An 18,696-nucleotide genomic window follows, 5' to 3' on the forward strand; every position below is an offset into this window, starting at 1 on the left:
TGTATGAGTGTGTGTGTATATATTTATATATATATATATATATATATATATATATATGAGTATAGACATATATTTATTTATATATATATATATATATATATATATATATGAGTATAGACATATATATTTATATATATATATATATATATATATGAGTATAGACATATATTTATATATATATATATATATATATATATATATATATATATATATATATATATATATATATATATATATATATATATATAGATATGTGCATACTCAATATAAAGAATGTAATGGATATTGTAAGGGAGATAAAAGAACTGGAAGGTAGAATGTTTTAAATTCATCACCTCCTTTTTTTCCCTATTTTTACATTGGGTTTATATAAAGAAAAGTAACAAATTTCGTAGAAATAGGTTGAATTTGTGGGAACAATTCCTGCAGAATTATGTTCAGCTCAAAAAGTGAGATTTATGAAAGGGAAGACTACAGCACTGTATAAGTTGTTAGGAAAACATGCTTACTGCATAACAATAACTATGAAAACTTATAATTTTATGTTGTCCTATCTCGCCTTCATTGTATGCTGGTTGGGTTCGGAACTGAGCATCTGTTCTGACTCTGGCTAATTCAAAAGCTTCCACTTGCTCGAGGCTATGCCCTATCCCATGATGGTGAGGGAAGATTACCCACGTCTCATTTCTGTTCAAGCAGATCAGGTGACTTCTGACTGGGTGTAGGCTAAGTTCAATTTATTACTGATATTTTTGATATTTATATTAAAATAGTTGAGTTTTTTTGATAGTTTTAAGTATTTCTAGATTTCTAAAATAATCTGTAATTTTTTCTCCACTCGTTGCTGTTGTTGGCTGTCATTCCCTCTTTCTTCTTGAAGCCTAACCGTCTAGTTGTCGTTCTTTTCATTCCGAAGCTGATTTTAGTTAAACAGCTATCCTTTTTATCCTTTCAGGTAGCTTGTTTAAGTTGGAGGACTCTTAGCATCCGGTTTAACGTAAGACGGCCTCCCCTTCCCTCTTGTTACCTTCCCTGTAGTCGCGAGGCGAAATCTTTTAAGTTATTGACTTTCTTCTCAAACTTGTTTTTTATCCATAGTCAGCATTGTATATGGATATATACATATATATATATATATATATATATATATATATATATATATATATATATATGTATATTCACAGATACATTGTAAGTATTAGTAGAGTAATTGTGTGCTGTGGTTTTTGTAGTTTAGACTTTAGTGACTTCGATAATTGTTACTTGTTTTCTTGTAGACAGAGCTGTCTAGAAATGTGTTTGCTGGTCTTAGTCTAGGTTTTCAACTTTGTGAGGTAGCAGAGTTAAGTTTTTCTTTTTGGGTTCCCTTCTTTTTAGTTCTGAACATGTTGAAGGGTCAGAAGGAACACAAAACAGTTAGGGTTTATAAGTGTGATAAATCCTCTCTAAAGATCTCTCTTACTGATGGGCACAGAGTTGTGTTTATTGCTTGGGTGTCCTTCACTTACAGGAATTATGCACAATTTGCCATGCCTTTAGCAGAGGAGTTTTGTTTGAACGTAAAAAGAAACTGATTGTTAGAGGGCTACTAAATGGTTCCATTCTCTGAAGCCTTGGAAGGGTGTCAGAGCTGCAAACCTTCTTCTTCCTGTAAAGTTGAAAAGTCTGGAAAAAGAACTTTGACTACGAATCCGGCCTTGGAGCCGCCTACGAAGATTGTTGTAAAATCATTTGGCTCTGAACCGATGGCTCTTCGCTCAGAGAAGTCAATCTCTTTGGTTCCATTGGCAATTACAGAACCGATAAGAGTTTGACTTCAGTAGACGGTCCCTAGTTCTGGAGCCGGGTACTCCAACTTTAAGATCTCCGCTCCTAGAAAGGGCGAGATCTCCTTCTTTGTCCTTCCTTTCCTCCAGGAGCTTGTCTGATGATGACGTGGAGTGGATGGTGAAGAGACTGTTTTATACACTGGCGCTGGTAAAATTTTTGTCGACTCTGACCCAGAAGGAATCTGAGCCGACCGAGGCACCATCTCTTTCTTCTATTCCTCCTCCGACCCTTTCGGGGGCTTCGGAGCCAGAGGACTCGAACCAGATTGTAGTGGAAACATGGGAACCGAGACCTCCAACAAGATCGTCTATTCCGATGACCACTCTAACTACTTCAGTTCCTTTGGAATGTGGGGAGTCTAGGAGCAGACACTCTCCCTTCAGGTCTGGGGAGGAGAGTCGGATTGGATAGCTGTCCGAGCCAGTTGTGCCTCTCGGGGCTTCGGCGCAGTTAATCTCTGCTCCTACATCAGCATCGGAGCCAACCAGTCTTCTTCGGGGTCGGTCTCTTGGTTATTTGTAGCCGAGGACATCCTCGGAGCCAGGTGAGGGGGGGGGGGGGCATTTGAGCTGATGGAGACAGTGCTGCCACCTCCGATTCCTCCATCCTCGGGTTCTCGCTCTCTTCCACCAAAAGTACCTGTGTCGGACTCCGCACCATCGCTCCCACCCAAGTGCAGAGACTTTATACCCCAGTAAGCCGCATCGGGTGAGACTGTCTCTTCTGAAGCTTCCCCAGAGTACCCCTCAGAGGAGGTCCCTCAGAAGAGTTTGTGCAAGAGGAAGCACATGGACTCCCCAGATGAGTCCATCATGTAGGACACTGACCTAGATAATTTGGAAGGGTCCCCATGGTCCCCCTCTGAGGATGTCTTCTTTGCAAACATTTTCGGGATTCTTAAGCAGAGCGGTGGCTGGAAGTCCACTAATCCTTCTGAGGACGAGTCTGTTTACCTGGAAGCTGTTGAGTCTCACCCTACTGCCTCTTTGGTGTCTCCACCCTTTGACCAACTAATGACTTTTATTGCTCAAAAGGTGTGGGACTCTCCCCATAAAGTGGAGCCTGTTCCAAAGAGGCCTAACAAGTTCATTACTATTCCCACAGGTAAAAAGTTCTTGACAAAAGGGATGCCAGTAGATGCGATGGTGGTGGCGGCCGTCACCAAAAATGAATTGTCGGAAACTTCCTTGTCTGTTCATCCACCGAATAAAGACTCTCGGATGATGGACAGATATGGAAAGGGTACCTTCTCTTCAGCGGCTTTTACACTTCGGTTGCTTAATTACTTGACCCATTTTACCAGACTTCAAATGGATCTCCTGAAAGAGCTAGGAGATACCCTGCAGGGTATTGTTGCTGTTGGGGTTTCGGATAAGGTTTCCTCTCAGTTCTCCACCCTTAACTCAGTGGTTAACTCCTCCATGCGGCTTATTTCATATGCAGCTGATGGAGCGAGTAGGGCAGCAGCTTCAGAAATTTCCTTAAGGAAGCATTCCTGGATGCTTCTCTGCTACTTTGCTGAACCCTTCAGGTTTTCCTTTACTAAAGCCATATTTGATTGCTCGTCATTGTTTGGGCCTACTGTTAGAGACGTTGACCAGGTGCGAGCAGGAGGGGAAAACTGTCTGCCGTTGGGTTCTGTTTTTCCAGTGCCACTAGACCTTATCCCAAAGGTCAGAGGGGAGGAAAGCTGTGGTTCCGCAAGTCCCAAAGACTATTTCCCGATGCACATGATGACTGTGCCCCCCCCCAGCGGCAGAGGGGGAAGTAACAATGGAAGATGCCTTCCTCACAGCAGAGGTTGTCCACAGAACCAGCATGATAGGAACTTTTTCCCTGGGAAGCCCTTTCAGTGTTGCTGAATGGAGGCCCATCTGTCCATCTCTGGAGGCTGTCAGGGGATGCTTATTGTTGTACCCAGAGTCCTGGTAAGGCAAATGGGTACAAACCATCATATCCAGAGGTTATTACATACCCTTGTCCACTCCCTTTTTGGAGAAACAATCCGTCCCAGATACTCTACCCAGTCAAAAGGGCCATGCAACATTAGAAGTATAGAAGTTGCTAGAAAAAAAAGAGCCATCCAAAATGTCCCCGCAGACCAGATTGTATCCAGAACTTACTCAAGGTTCTTTTTAGTTCCAAAAAAGACAGGAGACCATTTTTTGGATCTCATCAAATTAAACACGTCTGTCAGGAAATCAAAGTTTGAATGGTGATACTGCAGTCAGTCTTTCCCTTTCTGGGAAAAAGACAATTGGATGTGGTCAGTAGATCTCCAGGATGCGTACTACCACATAAAATTAGACAGGCGAACCAGGAGACACTTGCGCTTTCGGTTGGGATCTAGTCATTACCAGTTTTGATCCCTGCCCTTTGGATTCACTTCAACCACTAGAATGTTCACCAAATGCGTGGCAGTGGTTACGGCTCACTTGTGTCTTGGATTCTGTGTGTTTCCATACCTAGACAACTGGCTTCTAACCTCCACCACCAAGCATCTACTAGTGCAAGCAATAGACAAAACCATTTATCTCTGTTCCAAGCTAGGCATTACACAAAATTTCAAAAAATCTGCCCTGTTGCCTTCACAGCATTGTATATTCTTAGGCGCAGAGTTAGAATCAAGGAAAATGTTTGCCAAAATTATCCCCTGAAAGGATTCAATCCCTACAATGTCAAATCAAGAGCTTGACATCCAAAAGAAAAGTACAGGCAAAGGCTGTCTTGCAGGTTCTGGGCACCATGACAGTTGCAGTAATTTTAGTGGCTCTAGCGCGTCTGCACGTGAGAACTCTTCACTGGCTACTTTTCTCCCAGTGGTCCATGCAAGACCTGCCACTGTCACTCAAGAATATTATCACAGAGTCATGGTAAAAGAATCTACAATGGTGACTTCAAACAACTCAATTGACCATGGGTCGCCCATTTGTTTTTCCACAACCAACTGCCACACTGACCACGGACGCTTCTCAGATAGAATGGGGGAGGCATTCTCTGCGAAAGAGTGTCCAAGGTATCTGGCAGGAACACAAGAACCACTTGCATATCATTCTCCTAGAGATGAGAGCGGTTATCTGCTCGTTGCAAGCATTCTAGAACTCTCTCCCAACAGGAACTATTGCAATTTAGACAGACAATATATCTGTAGTGTGGTACATAAACAAACAAGGAGGAACCAAATCCTATCATTTATGTCGAGAGGCACAATTAGTTTGGCAATGGGCTGTCGCTTCTCAAAGATTTTTGACAGGAATGCGCATCCCAGGGAAATCCAACAGGATAGCAGACAAACTCAGCAGAGCTATTCTGATGCCTCACGAGTGGTCCCTAAGACAAGAAGTTGTGGAAGACATTTTCCGCAAATTGGGCCAGCCTTGCTGCGACCTTTTCACCATGTCCATGAATGCCAAATGCAGCAGCTACTTTACCTGATTCCCCCGCCGGGGAAGTCACTGAGGGATGTGCTCGTACATGATTGGCCCTGGGACTACTTTACGTCTTCCCTCCCTTTCCCTTAACAAAGGTTCTTCAGAAAGCCAATACATTCAGAAGCAGATTGATCTTCATTGCTCCATACTGGCTTCAGCAAATTTGTTTCCTTTTTCTGTGGACCCATCTCCAGGAGGAACCGTGGATCCTGGATCCAGTTCCAGACCTCCTGACCCATTTGTCGGGGACATTCCATTCATCGATCCAGACCCTAAAGTTGACAGCGTGTCTGCTCCAGTTCCACACATAGCCAGGCTCCATGACATCTCCCCGGCAGTTAGACATACTTTTGATTTTTTCTCATAAGCTTTCTACCAGAAAACTATACTTTAGCAAATGGAAATGATTTGCACACTCTGCATCCAAAAACAATATAGGTCCCTTTACGGCTCCCATCACAGCAGTGCTAGACTTTTTCGCTAAACTTTATAATGAGGGTTTGAACTATGGCAACAAGGCAGAATTTAGATTGCACCAACTGGATGTGCGTAGGCATTTGCGCTTCTACATGCATAGAACTAAAGATTTCAGAAAGTCGGACCAGATTTGTGACTCTGTTTTGGATAAGAAGAAAGGACTGCCAGTTGCAAAAGTGACACTGTCGAAATGGCTCACAGATTGTATGTCCTTCACATATAGCGCTCAAAACAGGCAATTATCAGGCAAAGTGAAGGGGCCATTCTCCAAGACCTATGCAACTTCCTCTACCTTCCTGGCCAGACTCCCGTTGGATTCTATTTGTGCAGCAGCCACGTGGTAAGACCTCATACCTTTATCATTCATTACAAAGTAGATGTGGCTTTGGGTCCACTGTTCTGAAGAGTTTATTCCCTTGAGCCACGCTATCCCAGCCAGCATAGAATGAAGGTGAAATAGAACAACATAACATTAAGAATGTATGTGCTCACCATATAATGTTCCATGTTTGTTGTCCATCTCGCCTTCATTCTTGTGTCCCATCCTCCTTCCCCCTCCTTCGCTCCTGGAGGATTGGGCAGATAATTCCATTTTTAATCGGATTATGGAGTCTCTCCTTCACTCCTGGAGGATTGAGCGGAGAATTCCATTTTTAATCAGATTATGGAGTCTCTAATTCCCTCCTGGGTCTTATCTATAAAAGTTGATTCATTGTTTAAATATATTTATGCTTTCTCTTGCAAACAAGATCTGGGTAATCTTCCCTGAGCATCATGGGATAGGGCATAGCCTCGAGCCAGTGTAAGCTCTCGAGCTTTTGAATTAGGCCGAGTCGGAACCAATGCTCTGTTCCAAACCCAACCAGCATAGAATGAAGGTGAGATGGACGGACAACAAACATGGAACGTTATGGTGGGTATATAACTTCTTATATTTTTCTTTTTTAATATTATTGTTACAGGCTGAATGCAGTGATTTAATAAAGATGTTTAAAAGTTGTGTATGCTTCATTGACAGAAATGCTTTTGATAAGTTATTGACTGTAAATTATCATAGCCTGGGCTTATTACTAGAATAATGGTATCTTTTTTGTGGAGTTATTTCTTTTTTTACTAGTTATTTTTGTGCGTTCATCTTTATTTTCCTATTAGTAAACTATTATTTTGATTAATGAATATCCAGTAATGTGATTACCTCTTTCTGCCAGGTGGGATCATCATTGCGTAATCCATTTGACGTCAATGTTCAGGTAAGATACTTTTTGTGAAACGTTTTATCTTTTACTAAAAATACAGTGCCTTTTCACTTGATATTACTAATATTTTTGGGAAAGTCTTATTTAAGTTGCCCTTTGAGAAGGAGTATTTAATTTAATAATTTTATACATCAGTGGTTCTTATATTTGTCTTACAAATGAGCTAGCTTGTGGCTTGAGTTAGACTAGCAGCTTGGCCACTTGCTGGAGTCAGCAGGAATGCAAGAGGAATGACAAAGCATTGCCTACATGTCTGTTTCAGGGAGGGGAGGGGAGAGGGGATGTGCCGGGGCTTGGTTCACTTCCGTGTCATGAGCTTTGGTGGTGATACAAGGGCCATAATAACAGAGCTTTTTCTTTGTCAAAAAGCTGGGCAAAGAGGAAGGTATAAAATAGGTGGGATAATTTCCTTCATTGCACCGTGCCACCCACTTGGGTGACATAAACCCTATATGCCAGAAGGTTGTAGGGATTCAACAATAAAATTTCACTGCAAGCCATGGTTTGACGTTTCACTTGACCCTGCACCCTTTGGAGGTGAACAGGAGATAGAATCCCTAGAGAGTCTACCTATGAGAAATTGGAGGCTTTCCATTGTACTGGGCTGCCCCATACAGGAGATCCAACTTTGGTGTGGTTCATACTGGGGTCCACCTCCCCATGGAAACTTTAGAGTCTTGGAGTGTTTTGGGTAGCTGGCTATAGAGGAGCTGTATGTCACTGGTGTGCGAGTAGAGCAAGGAAAAATAAGTCTGACGTAAGGCAGTTTCTCACTTCATACACATTAGAATCTTTCAGGTTTATAGATATAAGGTGCTGGATTACTTGAGAAGCATGTTGCTGTCCTTTTAAGTAACTGAGATGTTCCAAGAGCAGGACAAGCATTTGCTCAAAATGCTGTTATGGTAGAGTCCATTATAAATAAAAATAAGACGCTAATAGAATGAGAGGAACAAAATTATTCTCAATGTGCTTTAAATATTTTGAATCATCCTTAGATACAGCTCCATTGTTCCTATTCTCTGCTCTGCTTTCAGTGTTTTGAGCGCCTACTGGTTAAGTGGTGCAGTTGAGCTGCCTACACATTTGGGAGTCCCCTGTCTTCTGGTGGTGGGGATTATTGTCCTAGGACCATTTTAATGATACTAAGACAAGATTCAATATTCTGGCATAAAGCAGGGATACTACCATTTTTGTTAAGTTATTTTTAAGGATGGGTGCAGTTGTTCAGTGATATATATATATCACATAAGTATCTTGGGCACCTTGCTTGCTATACCTTTCCAAGACTGAGCAAGCTAGTCATTTCTGTATCCCTGGAGTCCGCTTTGGGCACTTAACTCAGACGTAGTTCTGAAGGAAAGTTGTATTGCGATGCAAATTTGTTTTAGTTGTCAGCCTTGCAGCTACTTAAGTCAAATAATAGAAGATAATTCAGATGCAGATAACCACATTGCTTTTGCTCCATTAGGTGAGTTTTGGTTTGTAACAGACCTGAGTTATATACAGTGAGCTTGGTGTTTGTGGTTTTACCTTTTATTTTAGGGGTCGTCTTTGATTTCAGTGAGAATAGCATTCTTTTTTTGGATGTAGATACTATTTAATGTAAAAGACATTCTGTTAATAATGTGCATCACACTTGGAAACACAGTAATATCTAAAACTGACCCATTCAAAATCCACTAAGCAGAGATGTCAAGTTATTGATTGTCATACAGTGTTTTTGTCTGTTAGGAAACATGCAAAAATATTTATAGTTTGTCTGAGCTGCTTGTTGAAAGCTAAATCACCTAGTTGTGGTCAAAGTTGTGTAAATGACCCTGTATCTTTATATTTATCATTGTTAAAATATAAGACAGAAATGTTACTGACATCCAGGATAAAGAAATGCTGTAGATAAATTGGTACATTAGAAAGGTAAAAAAGTCTGTGGCTGATATTCTGTAGTCAGTAGGCTGCAGAAATAAAAAAACAAATTAGAACAAACCATGTCTTACATTTTCATTCTGATGTTGAATCGTATATTCCTGCTATGCATGTCAGGAATAGCACATTAATGCAACTTGATTTCATGATATCATGTACTGGCTACCTGGAGTCTATGTACATTAAATGGACTTGCAGGAAAATATTTTTTCTGCCTAATAAATGAAACACGTTATCTGGAATATTACCTGGAACATGTAGAGCTGCAGTAACTACAGAGGGATAAAACTGATCAGTCACAGCTTGAAGTTATGGGAAAGAGTAGTAGAAGCTCGGTTAAGAAGGGAGGTGATGATTAGTGATCAGCAGTATGGTTTCATGCCAGGCAGGAGCACTACAGATGCGTTGTTTGCTCTGAGAGTGTTATTGGAGAAATACAGAGAAGGTCAGAAGGAGTTGCATTGTGTCTTTGTAGACTTGGAGAAAGCATATGACAGGGTGCCTAGAGAAGAGTTGTGGTATTGTATGAGGAAGTCGGGAGTGGCAGAGAAGTATGTAAGAGTAGTACAGGATATGTACGAGGATAGTGTGACAGTGGTGAGGACTGCAGTGGGAGTGACAGGTCCGTTTAAGGTGAAGGTGGGATTACATCAAGGATCAGCTCTGAGTCCTTTCTTATTTGTAGTGGTGATGGACAGGTTTACAGATGAGATCAGACCGGAGGCCCCGTGGACTATGATGTTTGCAGATGACATTGTGATCTGTAGTGAGAGTAGGAATCAGGTTGAGGAGACTCTGGAGAGGCTGAAATATGCTCTAGAGATCAGGGGAATGAAGGTCAGCAGGGCTAAGACAGAATATATGTGTGTAAATGAGAGGGAGGGTAGAGGAATGGTGAGGATGCAGGGAGTAGAGTTGGTAAAGGTGGACAAGTTTAAGTACTTGGGATCAACAGTTCAGAGTAATGGTGAATGTGGAAGAGAGGTGAAGAAGAGAGTACAGGCAGGGTGGAATGGGTGGAGAAGAGTGTCAGGAGTGATTTGTGACAGACGAGTACCAGTAAGAGTGAAAGGGAAGGTCTACAAGAGGGTAGTGAGACCAGCTATGTTATATGGGTTGGAGACAGTGGCATTGACAAAAAGGCAGTAGTCAGAGCTGGATGTGGCAGAGTTAAAGATGTTAAGATTTGCGCTCGGTGTGACTAGGATGGATAGGATTAGGAATCAGTATATTAGAGGGTCAGCTCATGTTGGACAGTTTGGAGACAAAGCAAGAGAGATGAGATTGCGTTGGTTTGGACATGTGCTGAGGAGGGATGATGGGTATATTGGGAAAAAGATACTGAGGATAGAGCTGCCAGGTAAGAGGAAAAGATGAAGGCCTAAGATAAGGTTTATGGACGTGGTGAGAGAGGACATGCAGGCGGTTGGTGTGACAGAGCAAGATGCAGAGGATAGGAAGAAATGGAAAGAGATGATCCGCTGTGGCGACCCCTAACAGGAAAAGCCGAAAGATGATGATGACCTGGAATATCCAAGTAACATCTCAGTGTTTGTCAGAATGTTTTGGATGCGCATAGAAGCTGGATGTACCTCAAGCATCAGAATATCTTCCGTAAGGAATGTGTACCTCATAATGTGGCTACATTTATTTTATTATTTAGCAATAATCTGTGACTGTGCATAGGTATATCAGGATTTACCCCATGGTTGGTATGGTTTGATCTAGAGGACAAAGCCTGAGTAATTAAAGAAAGCCAACCATGGGTAAATCCTGATATACCCACAGACCATGAGTACATTGCTGCTTTCATATAATGAAATTATTTAAGAAATGGGTTACCTTTCTTAAATATTATTTTTGTATAACAGCACTTAAGACTTCTTCCTTGCTGTTTTTTGTGGGCTGATGTACTGTGCATGTGTATGTGGGACTTGCACAGTGTATCAGAGCAGTGCACGAAAATCAACGGAAAAAAAAGAGCTTCTCCATTTCTGTATGTTTTTTTTTTTTTTGTAATGTTTAAAAAGTCAGGATTTTATGAGGGACAGTGGGGAAATACAAGGAAAATCAGGTGTGTTTTTGTTTCTTTAGTTTTGCAGAGCATACCTGAGTTGTCTCATTTTGCTGTCATAAAGCATATTGCCAGTAGAAGGTCTGGCTGCTCAATGGTACTTCAGCAGCTCAGCTTTTTTCTGTTGGTAAATACTTGATTTTTAACTGGTTCTCTGCTAGGGCTGCACTGTCCGCTTGTTTGTTTTTTGAATAGCAATGAGCAGTCTCCATGTTAAAAAAAAAAAAAAAAAAAAAACAGAACAGAGAGAAATGTTGACTTGCACTGATTCACCTGCTGGTATATTTGAATTGCTGATCAAGACGTTAACTGAGAAGTCTCTTGCTAAAGTGATTAGAAATGAAGGAATGACTGATTTTGAGGTAAAACATTTTTTGGACTTGACAGCATCAGCAGCAAGGTCATTTTGATGCTGTCATCCAAGTGCTAGTTCTCTCACCAGCTTGAATTGACGCAGCATGCACCAGTGTTGGCCTCTGCTGTTCTCTTGTTTTAAGACCACATCCTTCAAGGCTGACTGTAACTTTGCTGTCCTTTTCAAAGCCTTTGATATTAGTGCTGTAGATGTTGCGATTTCCTTTTGTCATGGAGTTGGAGATCAACTCATCAAAGCGGAGCTGCCTTCTGTTTTGTCATTATTTATTCCAATATCAGAAGTCTGCTTTCCAATCTTCAGAGATGAGGATGTTGACACTGAGCCTGTGGCAGATAGGTATGTCAGTCTTGTTGCCGGGGGCTATGCACTTTGTTCAAGGATTGATTAGGCTGTCTTAGTGTCAAAATTGTTCTTTGCTGGCCTTGAGCAATGGCAGCTGGGCTTTTACCCTCACATTGAGTGTTTCATCTACATTGATGTTAGCACCATGGATGGAGACTGTTTTATGTTTGCCACCCTTGTTGTTTATTCAGTCGATGACACCACCTCAGTTAAAACAAGGGATAGATCCTACTTTGATTATACCTTTAGCAGTTCACTTTTTCATTCAACAAGACAGAGGAGCTGAGAATATCCTGCTTAATTTCTGCACTGAGCAGACCAAGTAAGATCCTTTGGTCTCCCAACGACTAAACGTAACAGGTTTGAGACCCCTTAAGCTAATAGCTTTGCTGCTGTGGCTGCCCTTAAAAAGACTTTCAACACTGCAGAGTCCTGTTCTCTATTCCCTGGACAGATTGTGGAAGATCATTTGTGTCCGCTACATTTTTTTTGAATAGCAGCAAATTGTCTTTGTCATAAATTTAGGTTCTTTTGTGAGTCCTGACCTACCAAATGTGGCAGTCATGGAATGGGTTGCCGAATGGGCAGCCTAAACTTAAATTGCTGTCTTTGGTTGCAACTATATCTTCTGTTCCCAACCCTTAACATGAGATTGCAGAAAAATTGAGCTGTTGGTGTCACTTAGGCAGCAGATACTGATATTGCCATTGGCCATCACACCTGTCTGCACCTAACTGAGTTCGCTGACGCCAAGGTGAATTTTAAACAAAACCCCCTTTGAGAGTTGTATATTTATCTCCCTTATCAAAGCTTACCTGCAAAGCATGAGTAAGTGAGGTGGACACTTTGTGCTTTTGGTGGTTAACTTCTAGATTGTAGTATAAAATTTCTAGGACATGACAAAAGTCCATTTTGGCTCTGGTTTCAAAATTGCCATCAATAGATGAACCACCAGTGTTCTAAAAGGAGCCAGTGTGGCTCTGCAAACTTTCATCATCAGTCATTAGCCCAGCAGTAAGAAAAGTTGGTAGCAGCATAGATACTGGACTTCCAGGGAGATATCAGTTAATTCCCAAGTCCTTGTCTGACCATTGTACTTTGGAGGCATTCCTGGGCGTCATCCATCTCTTCACTTACAACAGTTGATGGCTGTTGCACAGAACATGAGAGCTATGTTATTCTCATCTAACCCCTCTCCGCAGTGCCGCTCTCTCCTTGTCAAGCATCACTACATCAAAAGAGTGTAAAAACAAAAGACGTGGTAAACCCTCATAAGGAAAAAGATCCTCAAGGAGCTCCCACCAGACCAGAAGGTATAATGTTATTACTCCAAATTCTTTTTTGGCACCCAAAATGAAAAGGACCTTGGGTCTTTTATAGGCTTGAATACCCTAAACAAATTTATCTCAAAGAAAACTTTCAGATGATCATAATGCATTCCATCCTTCCCTGTCTATAAGATGGAAGCTGGATGTGCTCTTTGAGCCTCCAAGAGCCTCTCTCTACATAAACAACAAAGGCACCAAACCAGGCATGTCCAAGGGTCAGCTTCCGGTGATTTCTCCTGTCCACCTGGTGAATCTGGGCATACTGGGGCAATGCAGCAATTGCCGCATTTACACAGACAACCCTCTCCTCCTACCACCCAACACTACAACCTGTGAGAGATGCACTTACATAGCCAAAATGGAAGCAAAGCTCTCTCGACCCAAGATTGTGCTAGACAGTCAAGAGGAGAAGGTTAACACCCACACTACACCTCAAGCAACACATAGCCCTTCTAAACCCACACCACCAACACCCACATATAGCAACACTAAATCTACATATGCAGAGGCCCTTAACTGTAACCTGGCCAAGCAACAAAGACCTCTGAAGCTGAAACGCAGACAAACACCAATCACAACCAAAGTGTCACATAGTTCACAACACCACTGTGCCACCCACCAACAGCCCCTAAGGCAAGACAACGTACCTAACACTTTAGTCATAGGTGACTCTATAGTCCGGCACACTGATGTCCCACTCACCAGGCTGAACAAGGAGAAAATTACAGTCAGCTGCCTCTCGGGTGCCAGGATCCATCACATAACACATGCACTCAAGTCACTCCACAACAAGTACAAATATAACTCTATCATTGTCCATGTTGGAGTGAATGACTTGAGACGTACCTCCCTGGACTACATGAAAAGAGACATGGAAGAGTTCTCGGATCATGTGGCCCAGGCAGGTATGACCCTAGCCCTAAGTAGCATCCTGCCTTTGCCCAGAATGATACCACAATATAAGGACAAAATTATTGACTTCAACAATTGGCTAAGCTTCTGGTGTCATTCAAAGGGGATCCAGTATCTGTCTGCCCGGGATGACATGATCGATAGACCACAATGCTTTGCCAGAGATGGTCTGCACCTGTCGCCCCTGGGATTCAGGTTACTGGCTAAGGCTCCTGCCACCCCTATAGTGCCTTTTTTAATCAAAGTTCAAAGGACAAAACCACCACCGTAACAGGTACAAGCATGCAAAATCTGAAGGTAATGCTACTCAATGCTAGAAGTCTAAACCTCAAAATGCACACTCTCGAGGCACTCCCAGAAATGGAGAACATTGATATCTGTGCAGTAACTGAGACCTGGTTCAAGGCTCCAGAGAGCACTACTGCAGTACCAGGCTACAATTCTTACCACACTTTTCGGCCACCAAACCAGGACCGAAACACTAAAGTTGGAGGAGTGTCAATATTCACCAAGGATATTCACACCACCAGGCTAGTTGCCCAACACGATGCGTGTGAAATTCTCCAGGTGCAACTAACACTAGGTAAGACTGCAATCCAAATTGTAGCTTGCTACAGATCCCCCACCATACCCCAAGATTCTCACTACACCTTTCTAAACATACTGGAAAATATTAAGCTAGAACCAAACACCCTAATACTGGGTGATCTTAACTACCCTGCCATTAACTGGGAAAACTACTCGTGTACCAACACCTTTGCTCAACGGTTCTTGGAATTCAGAAATTCCAACGCCCTGGATCAACTAATCCATAGTCCCACCAGGGGCTCCAATATCTTAGACCTAGTCATTACCAACATGGGAAATTGATGCTCCACACCTATGGTCACCCCCTCGTTAGTTAGGTCTGACCATAAGCTAATCACCCTTAACATCAACATCCCACCCCCACCTCCCAGTAAGGAAATCGCCATAAAAAACTTCTCCAAAGCCAACTTCGTGCGACCCAAGTCAGAAGTGACAAACTTCATGATACCCATGCAGACGGGAACTGAAAGTTCAACTGCTGAATCCTACACTAAGGTACTGTACGAGCACATCCACTCATGCATGAATCGTGCCATCCCAAATAGAACTAAGATGCTCTCATCCAAAAAAAGGAAGCCAATCTGGTGGTCCCCTGCCATAAACAAACTTTACAACAAAAGGAAGAAACTGTTGCAGAAAAGAGGAAAATCCCAGGATGCAAAAAACTCCCTTATCAGCCTCAGTAAGAAATTGAGATCCCTCATAAAATCCTCCAAAGCTAGTTACGAAAATACAATTGCCAAATATTCCAAAGACAGCCACAAGGCATTCTATAACTATGTCAAGAATCTAAATGGCAATGCTCAGATCTGGTCTGAGCTACAACAGAATGGCATTAAAATACTGATCCCAAGGATATTGCCAGTATCCTGGCAGATCGATTCAGTGCCAACTTCACCACCTCTCACCCCCTAAATGGCCCATCTCAATACAGGAAGATTGCCAAATTCCAGTAATAACGGACACACAGGTAAAAATCACACTTTCCAAAGCTAAGAATACAGCAGCCATGGGACCAGATGACATCCCGGGCTGTGTACTACATGAACTACAATATGAACTGGCACCTCACCTAAGTGTCATGTTTAATCATAGCCTCACTTCAGGATTCGTGCCCACTGAGTGGCGCAGAGTGACAGTTATCTCGCTCCACAAGGGGGGGATCCACCTTTGATCCCGGAAACTACCATCCCATCAGTCTGACGAGCCTTATCTGCAAGGCCATGGAGCGTATTATCATGGAACTTATAAACAAATGGCAACCTTCAAACACTGGACCCCACCCAGTTAGGGTTCGTGAAGGGCCGATCTTGTCTCCTGAACCTGACTGACTTCTTCGAATCAGTCTCCAGAGCCATGGACAAGGGTAAGGTGGTCCACACAGCTTATCTAGCCCTTGCCAAGGCCTTTGACACCATCCCCCACTCTAGAATCATAGATAAACTTACTAAGCTGGGTATTAATCCCTACGTCACCCTATGGGGTTGCTAACTGGCTTACTGGTAGAACCCACACTGTAAAAGTAGCCGACTCCAAATCCAGCTCCAGACAAGTGAAGTACCTCAGGGTTCAGTCCTTGGGACCGCTCTTGTTTGGCATCTACTTCTCTGAAGTACAGGCCAACACTAAGGGACTCTGGCTAACAAAGTTCACAGTTGACTGCAAACTGGGAGCCATTATTGAATCCCCAAATGATGTGGATACTCTACAAAAGGGCCTTACAGAAACAGATGCTTGGTGCCAGAGCCATGGACTCAAGGTCAATGCCAAGAAATGTATAGTTATCCCCTTTGGGAAAAAACATGTACCCGTGAATTACCATATAGGTGGCAGTACACTAAACACCGAAAGTGTGATAAGAGACTTAGGAACACAGGTGGACAGTGGTCTCACCTTCCATAACCACATTGCCACAACAGTCAGGAAATCCTTCTATGTGGCACACCTCATCACTAAGGGCTTTTCATCCAGAAAAAAGGAGGTCATTGTCCCACTGTACTCATCCCTCATTAGACCCATTGTGTAGAATACAACTCACCATTTGGTATGTACCTCTCAAGACATCTGCAACAACTGGAAAGGCCGCAGAAATACCTCACTAAAAGAATCACAGGCGTAAAGCAGATACCCTATGCTGACCGCCTTAAAAAAACTCCAGCTATACTCTGTCGCATATAGTCTACTCAGAGGCGATCTCTGCTTAACATACAAGGCCATGTCAAACCCAAAGCTATTGGACATGCTATACTTAAAGAAATCCCAATCCCTCAGAGCTACACGCCCCAGGGATCTAAACCTTGTCATCACAATAAACAAAACATGCTGGAGGGATAGGTTCCTGACTCGGAGACTCCCCAGACTCTGGAATAGATTGCCCATACATGTCAAGCAAAGTGCCTCTTCGGCCCTCTTCAAAAGGAACCTTGACGATTGGATGGGAGAAAGGAAATCCACCCTGGGGGATCACGTCAGTCGCCCTGCTAGACAGGAGTCCAGGGAAGTAAATAGTGTGGGAAGAAATTGCCAGGGAATTGTTGTGGCTTGTCTTGTATAGGCCCTAGGGCTGATAGCCTAGTATCAACCTATGATGTGATATATAAACTAGCATAGGAATAACTCACCCCTACACCTTCAACCAAAGAATCGGTGAGATTGAGAATGGACTGTATCAACAGAACTCTCTCTCTTTAATTATCATTCACGTTCCTATGGCGGTCATTTTTTTTAGTAAATAGGCTCCATTACTTATCAATGCCTCATGAGTAGCTCTTCAACCTGTCAGCGGCATGAAAGATTTTTTTGGTCACTGTAGGAAGACTTGTTGCAGCCTCTTTGCTTCCTTCACCAGGTGCAGCAACTTTTTTTTTCCTCATTCTTTTTCAGTGTCCTAGGGTTACATTCATCTACACATGCAATACTGCCCTTTTTGTATGCTTTTTTCCTCTGTGCCTGCAAACCATTGAACCTCTTTCTTCAGTCTTCTGCCCATTTGTTCTTCTGTATGGGGTATCCCTAGAGCATGGATGCAGGAGCTGACCAAAGAATCATCCTGGCAACCATTGAGGCTATTTGTGCCCTAATGGTAATAAAGTGTTTCTAGTAAGGTCCTAATCCTGCCTCCCTGGGGTTTGAACTAAGCACTTGTATCACTGCAAGGCCTCCACTGCCCTCTCCATGCATGTGCACTCTCCTTTATTTACAGAAAGGCAGGTTACAATCCCTGGCTTGCAATGACTGTGTCCACATCCACAGTACTGGCTGTTTGTGGTGCTTTACAAGCCTCTGTATGCATGATAGTTGGTTGACCGAAACCACCTCTCCATCTTCCTTAGGTTGGTTGACCTAGCTTCAGCTGCTCACTCCCATCCCCACCTGCCCAACTGTTGCGATGCCTGACTTTGGTTACATAGATTATAGTCAGGTCTCCGCTTGACTCATTACTACTGAGTGTGCCTCCAGGCATTTTTGCAGTTGCCTACTGCTTACACCTTTAGACGTCAAATATTGCTTGCTCATATTTGCATTAATAATTCCAAAACCACTGTACATACAAGGTATCAGAATATTTCATCTTAAGGCATACATGATGGCAAACTCAGTTGTATTGATATTTGACCTCTATCAAATGCAGCTAAAGAGATATTGAATATTATTCGTGTACTCTTTATTTGTATTGTAATAATTTTCATATTTTTCTGAATATCTCAACATTCAGGTAACAGACAGAACTGAATAGCCTCATATGAAAGCTCATAGTTGTATGAATGAAATGCTGCTGGCAGTATGCATTTTTCATGAATTGTTACTGAGATATCCTAAGCTGTTTATACAACATTACAAAATTAATTTTCAATGCCTTTATTTTGGCTTAAACAATCCAGTTTCAAGCACCAATGGAGTGAATTCCACTAATATAATGATTACTTTATACTGAATAGTTTGCCATTTACAGTTTTCTAGTAATACTTATGGTTCCAGAAATATGAATATTTGTTTGAAATTAAGATGATAACTTCATTTTTGTAAAGGCTCAAGCCACATCCACTTGGAATTGAAAGAACGCACTTAAAAGAGCTGTATTGGAGGGAATGAGTCAAATTCTTATGCTGTCTTCACTTTATTCCAAAGTTCATTCAGCAAGCCAAGATCAAGTCCA

The 18,696-nt window shown here is 42.3% G+C and overlaps 1 protein-coding gene across 2 annotated transcripts in view; it reads left to right on the forward strand.

Moving 5' to 3' along the window:
* The window catches only part of FANCI (FA complementation group I), a 2,406,750-nt gene that overhangs the window by 400,254 nt on the left and 1,987,800 nt on the right, over positions 1 to 18,696 (forward strand). For both annotated transcript variants that reach the window (XM_044078210.1, XM_044078208.1), the window contains exon 7: positions 6,947 to 6,988. In XM_044078210.1, the coding sequence (XP_043934145.1) occupies positions 6,947 to 6,988 (42 nt within the window). The remainder of the gene's footprint in view (positions 1 to 6,946; positions 6,989 to 18,696) is intronic.

This window comes from Protopterus annectens, chromosome 7.part0, assembly GCF_019279795.1.
Source record: "Protopterus annectens isolate FY-2018-M chromosome 7.part0, PAN1.0, whole genome shotgun sequence".
Classification (NCBI taxonomy): Eukaryota; Metazoa; Chordata; order Ceratodontiformes; family Protopteridae; genus Protopterus; species Protopterus annectens.